The sequence below is a fragment of the Sylvia atricapilla genome, chromosome 20 (genome assembly GCF_009819655.1).
Source record: "Sylvia atricapilla isolate bSylAtr1 chromosome 20, bSylAtr1.pri, whole genome shotgun sequence".
In the NCBI taxonomy this organism is placed as follows: domain Eukaryota; kingdom Metazoa; phylum Chordata; class Aves; order Passeriformes; family Sylviidae; genus Sylvia; species Sylvia atricapilla.
The window spans coordinates 10,057,699-10,067,622 of record NC_089159.1 but is presented as its reverse complement, the minus strand read 5'-3'; the positions used below and the strand labels follow the sequence as shown (position 1 = coordinate 10,067,622).

Here is a 9,924-nt window from a genome sequence, read left to right as displayed (position 1 = left end):
GGCTAGATGGTCCCTCAGGACCATTTGCCAATGCTATGCCCCATTTTCTTTATTCTTCCCTATTTACTTTTATTTTTTTTTTCCTGGGACCTGGGTGGTGTTTAATCTCATTTGGCAGTTATGGATTGTCTCCAAAATAATCAATGTTTGTGCATTCATCTGCATCGCTCAGCTGATCCCACAGGGATGAGCATCCAGCACTGGCAGGAGCCTGGGGCAGAGCTCCCTGCTCTCACTGGCCAAGGAACCAACTTTGCCCCATGTTTCCAAGGGGGGAACAAAACCTTTGGTGGTAGCAGGCGGCTCTGCCTCAAATTAATTTCGGTGCCGTGGGGAAAATATCCTGTGTCATCCTGCAAATCAGGCAGAAAATGATGCTCCCCATGCCTTCCCTCCCGCCTGCACCCTGTGTACTGTAAAGACACGCACGTGTGAGGATGGAGAATCAATGGATCCAGAGCCTGCGCAGCGGAATTTTTTCCCCCCATGTTTCATCTCGTGTCAAAAATCACTACAAAAATACAACCCTGCCCTTTTGTCAGAAGGAAAATACCCGGAGTTCAGCAAACTGCCAAGTTCTTCATGTTTAAATTTCCGCTGGCAGCTGCTCCCCGCAGCATCCCAGCCAGTCAAAGAGCCCGTGGGATGCAGCCAGCCCCAGAGCCCCGGATCCACGCTGGCAAATCTTCCCAGGTCGGCATCCGCGTGGTCGGAGCCCGTCAGGATCCGTCACGTCATCCGCTGCGCAGAGGGCGACCGAGTCATGCGAGAAACGGGCATTTCTTAAAAAAATACAGGACCCGAAGCGTGAATCGTGGCTGAGTCACTGAAACACGAACCTCACTAAAGGGATGAATTAGAGCTATTAGAATATAGAGGTAATTACTCGTGTGAACAATGCCCTGCTCGACTCTTTAATGATTACACAAATTAGTGCATAAAATTATGTTAATGGCTCTGCGAGAGGCGCATCCAGCCAGCCGGCCCGGCGGGAGGGGACAGAGGTGAGCCAGGTGTCCCCAGCACCCAGGAGCGAGGGCGGGGAGCGCCAGCAGAGGCTGCAGCCCGTCCTGCGGCTCTGCCAGGCTCCGTGCCCAGCCCATGCCTCTGCCAGGTTCTGTGACCATCCCACGGCGCTGCTGGGCTCCGTGCCTGTCCTGCGGCTCTGCCGGGCTCCAGGACCAGCCCGCAGCTCTGCCAGGCTCCGTGCCCAGCCCATCCTGCAGTTCTGCCCTGCTCCATGCCCGTCCTGTCCTGCAGCTCTGCCATCCTCTGTGCCCAGCCCATCCTGCAGCTCTGCCCGGCTCCAGGACCATCCCGCAGCTCTGCCAGCCTCTGTGCCCAGCCCATCCCGCAGCTCTGCCCTGCTCCATGCCCATCCCATCCTGCAGTTCTGCCCTGCTCCATGCCCGTCCTGTCCTGCAGCTCTGCCATCCTCTGTGCCCAGCCCATCCCGCAGCTCTGCCCTGCTCCATGCCCATCCCATCCTGCAGCTCTGCCCTGCTCCATGCCCGTCCTGTCCTGCAGCTCTGCCAGGCTCCAGGACCATCCCGCAGCTCTGCCAGGCTCCGTGCCCATCCTGTTCTGCAGCTCTGCCAGGCTCCGTGCCCAGCCCATCCCGCAGTTCTGCCCTGCTCCATGCCCAGCCCATCCTGCAGCTCTGCCAGGCTCCAGGACCATCCCTCAGCTCTGCCAGCCTCTGTGCCCAGCCCATCCTGCAGCTCTGCCCGGCTCCAGGACCATCCCGCAGCTCTGCCAGGCTCCGTGCCCGTCCTGTCCTGCGGCTCTGCCCGGCTCCAGGACCATCCTGCAGCTCTGCCAGGCTCTGTGCCCGTCCTGTCCCATGACTCTGCCCGGCTCTATGCCCATCCTGCAGCTCCTCCGGGGTGGGACAAAGCCCTGCAAGGACCGCGCTGTGCGGGTGGGTACATCACCGCCTCACCTTCAGGCGTGCGGGAGAGGGATTTTAGGGAACGTTTATTACACAGGGAACTGCCTGGGATCTTCATTTTTTCCTCATAATTCAGCTTTCTGTTTGAAACGGCTCCAAGTTCAATTCCAGATAAACTGCTCCTCCCGTGCAGGTGCAGCGAGGATCATTCTGCACTCGGCATGGGGAACTCTCACCAAAGCCGGGGCTGTTTTAAGCCAACCTAGAAATTACTCTAATTCTGCTGCACAGCTAAAAACTCTGCTGTTATCAGGAGCAGGAAACCTCACGGCACAACCAATGCACAGAGATCAATGAAAGAATCTCCTGTTCTAAAGCAGAAGTTTCTGTTAGAAGAAAACCCCCAAACAAACAACAGAATTAAAAAAAAAAAAAAAAACAAACCCCAAACAGTGGTTTCTCCTAGAAACCACAACTTTTCTAACCGTTTCTATTTCGGAGCCGGGTTTCTGAAGCACGGGGCTCTCAGGACGATGTGCAACGAAGGAGGAGAGGTGTTCTCTCTCTCTCCAGGGCGCTGCCCGGCAGCTGCGCGCCCAGGGCGGCACAGAGGGGCCACCCAGCCCCGGCCGCACAATCGCCCTCAGTTGTACCAACAAAGCGGCACTATCGGAAGCGCAGGAGCATCGGAACAGGCGGATTCCCCGCAGCTCATGCAGGGCTGCCGGGCAGAGGCAGCGGGGAGGGAATGCTGCCTGCTCGCCGCGCAGCAAAACCCCAACCTGCTTCTGGGTGGAGAAATGGTTTAGGAGAGGGGCTCACGTTTGGATCTCCCCTCTGCTTTAACGGAGGCAATTCCATTTCCACACCCCTTTCCACTTTCTCCAGAGAGAACGGACTCTCAAAGCATCTAGCTTCAGGAAGAACACGTTCATGAAAGAAGATGCCTCGGCTGGCATCTGTTGAAATCCCAGCAAACACCTTCCCGGAAGAGGTGCTGGTGGAACAGCCCCGTGGGCTGCCTGTCCCCACTAATGCACCAGGACACTAAAATCAATGCCAGCTTTACCCACCAGCCCCTGCCCGGCGAGTGGATGGCTCCCAGGAAGCAGATTCCCCACGGGGGACGTCAAACAGGCACTTACTCAGCTCTACTTTCACCCTTGGAGAAGCTGAAGGGCAGAGGAGATGGCACCGGGCCCCCCGGGTTGTGCCAGGCACCAGTGTTGCTCCCAAAACTCACCGACTCCTCACCATCTCTGTCACAACGTTAATGAACTCATAACGTGGTATAATTAAAACCTGAGAGTGTGTCAGGAGGCACAGCCTCCTCCAGTTAACTTCTCCTAATGCTGTCAAACCTAGTTCATAGCACATTTCTGAGATATTAATTTAATTCCTCTATTTGATGTCAATCAGAGAACATGATGTTCCCCCCGAGGACGGCGGAACACGCTGGATCAGAATCTGAAATTAAAACACAGGGCACCTGGGGAAAGCCTTGCTTCACCCTGTGCTTTCCCTGCTCCAGCGCTGCTTGGCTGGCTGCTCACAGCACGGCGACAGAAACAATTTTACAGGAAAAAAGGGAATGCACGAGAGCTCCACAGTGGGAACAGGTTTATTACAGGCTCTCAAAGTGCTTCACAAACACCACAGCTGGGACACGGAGAACAAAGTGAGTGGGTGATGCCGGGGCAGGAACAGACCAGCAGCTCCTGCTGGAGTGACCTGAGCTGTGCCCTTGGAAGGGGAAAGGCAAACGAGAGAGAAGCCAGGAGTGCTCTGTTCCCTCCCATTCTCCGGGTGAAATGGAGAGGCAGCCTCTCAGCTCCACGGGGAGGATCGCAGCCTTCTGGCAGAGGGGTGGCCCCACAGGCTCTGTGAGAGGCTTTCCAGGAAGGTGACACTCCATAAATCCCAAACTAGAGAACACCGTGTTCCTGGGAGTCAGTGTCCTCCCGGAGCATCCACGGGCTGATCCAAACCACTGAGATAATCTCAGGAGCAAACAATCCTCACGTAGTTCCAGTAGCTGATCCACACCCGGGTGAGACTTGGAGCACATCCTGAAGCCACTGACTCCCTGGTGCCAGAAGCAGGCTTGACAAATTACAGCCTTCCTGCACCTCCGGCACATCCTTGTACAGGGAATTCCATGTCCTGGTTGGCTGAATTGCCCCTGAAATTGGTGCTCCACACGTCAATGGGCTCCTGGTGACTCTGCCTAGAGGCACCAGCTGCGCCTGGAGTCCCTGGCTCAGAACTAACACCTGTATTTCAAAGTGGACACAGTGAGCCCTCAGGCTGACAGGGCCCTTCGCTCCTCCTCCCCGTGGGTGCTTTGGAGAGGGATCCTCTCCAACTTCCACCTCAGTCCTGGCACACCAAACTCTTCAGGTTTTGTGAAACACCCTAAGCACGCCTCTACCCTTTAAACTCCCTTCCACCTTCCTTCACTGCCAGTGATAGGACAGATCAATGCGCAGTACAGTTTGGGGTTTTTGTGTCAAACTTCCTCTTTGTTGCCCCAGCTCACACCATGTGCCTTGGAGCCCTCCCTTGTTTCCCACATCCTGACAAACCCTCAGCTCGAGATCCAACTCCTGCTCCATCCACCCACACAGTAGCGGTGATACAGACCAGTTCTGCCCCCATTTATCCCCAGGACAAACCCATGAATCTGTTTTCCCCATGTGATCTCCTATCAACACTCACACTAACACTCCCTCCTTTATGCATGAAGAATTCATTCTTCTCCCTTCCCCATCTACTGCATTTCACCCATTTCCCAGGGAACTGATCCTTTATTGAGGAGAAGCTCAAACATGGATGTTTCCTGTGGAACACTCCAGGCTCTGTTCCACACAAAAGGCTTTTGTCCGGGCGCCCAAGGCGAGGACGAGACTCCGCGACCAACGATGACACGGGGCGTGTTTTTGTAAAAATTTTATTTGTCAAAGAAAAAAAAAAGCAATGGCCAATTGAAACCTACGTCATCTTTAACTCCAATTTTGGTCTTTAAATTTAGAGAAATGACTTATTTTTTTTAATTTTTTTTTTTTAAAAACAAACCCCCCTTTTTCCCCTTAAAGGTTTACCATCTACTCGTGCTGAATCCTTCCAAGGAGATTGCTCCAGCGTACCTCTCCAGGTCCTCGCTTTGCTCCTTTTACCAAAAAAATGCAAAACTCCATCGTGCATCTTAAGGGCTCCAATCGTCAAAAATAGGAAAAAAAAATATCTTTGGAATAGCCAATTGAGTTGAATAAAAAAACTCCACACGAATGCGGTTTGGTTGGGGCAGGAATCCACTCCTATGTTCCTGGTAATTTGATCCCGCTCCATGAATCCTTGTAATTCAGCCTCCCTATCCTATCCACATAATGATTTGAATCCAATGATCCAGCTCCAAGGATTGGGATCCAGTGAGCCCTCTCCAATCCAAACCTTTATAACCAGCAAAACCAAAAAAGAGGAGGCAAAAAGTTAGATACTGTAATGAAAAAATAGGATTCTGGGGAATGATCAGTTATGTTTGCCATCAATTAATTCAGATGTACAGTAATAACTATCAATTCCCCAAAACAAACTTTCCAATGGTGATGCTCAGATAATTTCTTTAGAAATGTTAATTACTATGTGGAGGAAACATTGTAAATATTTACAATATGTCAACTGGAAATGCCAACATACTCAGCGCATTGGTGGGTACGAGGTTTTGTGGTTGTAAAAAATGGTTCTACTAAACTGGAAAAGCTTTTAACTGCTCGGTCTATCCACCTACTATGGAATGGCTGGACTACAGCTGCACTCCCAGCTGGAGGGAACGTTAACAATCGGTGTTTTCACACGGATTGTGAGTCAATCGTGAATTAGTCTGAGGGGGCAGGGCTGAGACTTAAATTATTCCCCACTAGGTTTGCTATTTTTATTTTGCTTTCATTCTGGTACTTATAAAAATGCAACAGCCACGCTGTATCAGTCACACAGAGGACATGCAGATTTTAGCAGTATTGATATTATACTCTGATTGCAAGTTCTACTACAAGTGTACGGATACTACGGACATGGACACTTGTAACCAAACGCTGCGGGACAAATAAACCAAATACTTCCCCCCCGGCCCCAGTTATTCCTTTAAAAAAAAAAAACCAGAATGGAGTAGAGAATTACAAAAGCAGGGATTTGGCCACAATTGCCCCCCCAGAAGAAGGAAGTTTTAAAAGAGAAGAGCAATCGCAGCCTGCGGTCACGAGAACACGCCTGAAGCGACACGTGGGGACACGTAGGTGCTGGGCCTCAATTCCCCTGTCTCTCAGTATAAGGTCAATACTGCCAAGTTCATCTGTGACAATAGCACTTGGAGTCATACCATTGCCTCCATTATTGATCTGATCCTCCTCAATCCTCCTTTTGACAATCCTAAAATGATTGACATGTGCTCCACAATCCTTTAATCCAAAGCATTCTTAATCCATCTCTTCAGATATGTCTACAGAAAGACACACGAAAAGGCAAGATAAAATGTAAGATTCCCCCAGAAGAGACAAGTTAGCCACAAACATCCCAACATCCCCAGCTCGTCTCGACCACAGCGGAACACTGAGACATTTACACAGCAATACCACGGCTCCAAGAATGTTGGTATTGAACTAGAACTAAACCGGAACAATCCTGACTGACAGCAATTAAAATACAATTTACCAAAGACAGGAGGGGAATGTCGGTGTCGAGGAGCAAGTACTCACTAGGGATTTTACACAAGAATGCAATTCAACACTTCAGCCAATTCGAGTAAAACAGTTGGAATTTAAAAAAAAAAAAAAAAATAAAAATGAAAGACTGTACTAAGTAAAGGAAAACTGTGTACAACATGGGCTTCTACAAAAAGATCAGAGCTAGAGTGATGTTTATGTACGAGATCGGGATCTGCTGTGGCGGGGAGAGTAGCGTGGAGATCCTCTGCTTCTTCTTGGGGAATAACTGCGGCTTCTGCTGTTGCTTCGACTACGGCTCCTGCTACGACTACGGCTGCGGGACCGAGATCTTCCATAGCTTGGGCTTCTTGGGCCATCAACTTTAACACGGATGTAGGCAGTTTCTCCCTATTGGATAGACAGAACTTTCGATTGAAACGTCGAGGGCTTCAGGGCCATGTTTCAGGCATGCTGACAGACTGCAGACAGCGTTACTACGGCCGGGACAGACAGCAGAGCTTACGCGTCTACGTCCGGCCTGACCACACACTTATTTAGCTGCTTCGTCACTAAACAATGAACGCCACACGTTCCTTACCTTCAAATCCTACTGTTAAGCCCCTTGTATCCAATTCTGGCCAAAGAAAGTAAGTGTGATACCTACCTCGTGAGATCTAAATTTAGTGTTATCCAGCTTTCGCACAGCGTAGGTCATGTCTTCCTTCCGCACAAACTCCACGACACCAGTGCCATCTCGGAAAACATCAGCATAACATACATCACCTGCTTCACGCATGTGATCCTTTAAATCCTGCCAACTTCCACTTGGAGGCAGCCCTGCAGAAAAACCAAAACGTGACTTTAAAACCGGATTAGAGCCTCACCTCCGGTGTTTCAGCAGCAGCACCGAACGAGAGGAGCGCTCAGCATGGCGGGGACACCACTCCTCCCCTCCCAAAGCACAAGGGGCGATGCTTTTTAAGGAGCAGCTCGCAGCAGCGCCGCGCCTACAGGACCCCGGGGGAGCACTTAGGCCGAGAAAGAGCAATGACTCACCCGAGACGATCACTCTGTACTCCGAGCGCCGGGACGGGGGGCCATACCTGCCCCGGGGGGCTCCTCCCCCTCCGCCGCCGCCGCCGCCTCTGCCGGTGCCGCGGCCGCTCCGAGGGAACTCCACGCGGAGGCGATACCCATCGTAGTCGTAGCCGTCCCGCCCGTAGACGGCGTCCTCCGCGTCCCTGCGGGCGGCACGGGGCGGGCGGTGAGCGCGGCCGCCGCACCCCCCGCCTTTGTTCCCGCTTCCCGCCCGCCTCTCCCCGGCCGCCGCCCGGCCAGGCCCCGTTAGCGCGGCCCAGGCCGCGGGGCCATGCTCCCGGGCGGGCGGCGGCGGCTCCGCCGGGGCTGAGGGGCTCAGGGCAGCGCCACAGGGGTCTCACCTGGGGTCCTCAAACTCGACGAAGGCGAAGGGCGGGCCCCCGCGGCGGTTCTTCAAGTCGATGTCGCGGATGGCGCCGTACTTGTAGAACACGTCCTCGATGTCCTTGGTGCGGATGTCGGGGGGCAGGTTCCCCACGTAGATGCGGCAGTCGTTGTTGCCGGCCGGGCCGCGGATGACGCCGCCGCCGGACATGGCGAGGTCGGCAATGTTTGCGGCGGCGCGGGGCGGTGCGGGCGGCGCGGGGCGGTGCGGGCGGCGCGGGGCGGCGGTGGCGGGGCCGGGCCGGGCTCTCGGAGCGCTCGTCACCTCCCCCGACCGCCGCTTCAAAATGGCGCCCGCGGCTCCGCTCGCGCTGCCTCTGCGCGCACCGATCTCACCCCGGGACGCAGCACCGGCCGCAGCACCGCCCGCGTTCACGGCGGACCAGCGGCGCACGCGTCTGCCGCCGCGCCCTCACTCTTCCGCCCCGCGCATGCGCGGTTCCACCCCAAAGTAGTCCCTCGGTCCTTGCCGCTTTGGAGAAGGCAGACCCGTGCGCGTGGCGCAGCTGTGAGGCGCGAGGCTGCAGGAGCTCCGTTGTACCGTGGGGAGCCTCTGGTCGCCGCGGCAGGTCAAAGACGTGCCTCCCGGTGGCGGCTTAAACAGCCGCGGCTGCGTGACGTCACGTCCGGTGCGGCGCACCGCGCCTTTAGGCCCGGCCGGGGAGGGCGCGCCCCACAATGCACTGCGCGGGACGGCGGGCGCGCTTGGCGCCAAGCGCGGGGCGCTTCCCACAATGCACCGCGGCGGGCGGGAATGGCGGCGTGCTCGGTGCGCCCCCGCTGTGTCCTCACCGTGTCCTCACCGTGTCCCCGCCATGGCCGCCGTGTGTCCCCGGGTGGTCCCGCCGTGGGCTGAAGGGACGAAGGGCCGCGCTCAGTGCTCTGTCCCGGTGTGCCCGCGTTGGGGACGCTGGACAAGAGCGCTGTGCCCGCTCCCCGGGGGGCAGGCCCCAAAATGGCCGCCCTGGGGGCACAGGGAAGCGAGGCGGGCACCGAGCTCACACATCTCCTTCAGTAACAAGTCCGGCTTTAAATCTCTTGGGTTTGGGATTTCCCCCCACTCGCAAGGTGTCTTTCCATTGCTGAACCCATGAGATGGTTATTGGGGACTCTTGCATCCAACATTTGCAGCTGAGCATGATGCGCTTGGGCAAAACAAACTTAAAAGAATGGACTTGACGTGGTGTCTAAGTTAATAAAAGTGGAGGAACAAAAAGCATTAAAAATTGAGGCAAAGTCGCATCCCAAGTGGATCCATTTGAGAACACTGCTGAGGGCTGCATGCTCCTGCAGAAGAATGTTCTATGTAGTGCATTTATGGAGGTTTGATATAAGGTCCCATGAAAAACAGACTCAAGGCAAAAGAGGATATCCTGGGGAAGAGGCAGGACAATAACAACCAAATATGTTATGTTTCTAAAACTAATTTGAATAAAGACACTTAAAATATCAGTGGAGTACTCTGCATTGTCACAAAGCCCTCACAGACGTGTTAAAGCATCTGTAAAATAAGAAACAACTTCAGTGTGCCCCTATCCATGAGATAATACAAAAATGTGTGTGAAATTGTGGTAAAAATACTGAAATAAATGATCTTGTTCAATCTAGGTGTCTCTCATTGATTGATCCCTGGGTATTGTTTGTATTGGCACAAGAGACTGTGTTGTGCTGGAGAGGTTCAGCCACTGAAACCACCACGAGGGGTTAAAACAGTGTTGGAGTGTGGAGAAAACCCTTTTAGGCTCATGAGTTAATGAAGAGGTTGTGAAAAATGCTTCCTGCCTTTTCCTTGGAGCCCATCACGCTGCCCTCATTTTTCACACGTTAATGAAAAATGCATATTCCTCTGGA

At 53.8% G+C, this 9,924-nt stretch overlaps 1 protein-coding gene across 1 annotated transcript; it reads right to left on the bottom strand.

Moving 5' to 3' along the window:
* Window positions 1-4,825: 4,825 nt before the first annotated feature.
* On the bottom strand, window positions 4,826-8,752 carry SRSF1 (serine and arginine rich splicing factor 1). Its single transcript, XM_066333565.1, has 5 exons — window positions 8,031-8,752; window positions 7,648-7,832; window positions 7,256-7,428; window positions 6,267-6,999; window positions 4,826-5,341 (listed from the first exon to the last, which is right to left on the bottom strand). Exons 1-4 carry the CDS (start codon window positions 8,222-8,224, stop codon window positions 6,805-6,807), a joined length of 747 nt encoding a protein of 248 aa, XP_066189662.1. The 5' UTR covers window positions 8,225-8,752; the 3' UTR covers window positions 4,826-5,341; window positions 6,267-6,804.
* Window positions 8,753-9,924: the final 1,172 nt, after the last annotated feature.

Coding starts and splice junctions, on each gene's coding strand:
- SRSF1 (XM_066333565.1), bottom strand. CDS start 8,224: ATGTCCGGCGGCGGCGTCATCCGCGGCCCGGCCGGCAACAACGACTGC. Junction 7,833..8,030: donor GTCGAGTTTGAGGACCCCAG/GTGAGACCCCTG, acceptor TGCCGCCCGCAG/GGACGCGGAGGACGCCGTCT. Junction 7,429..7,647: donor GTACAGAGTGATCGTCTCGG/GTGAGTCATTGC, acceptor GTTTTTCTGCAG/GGCTGCCTCCAAGTGGAAGT.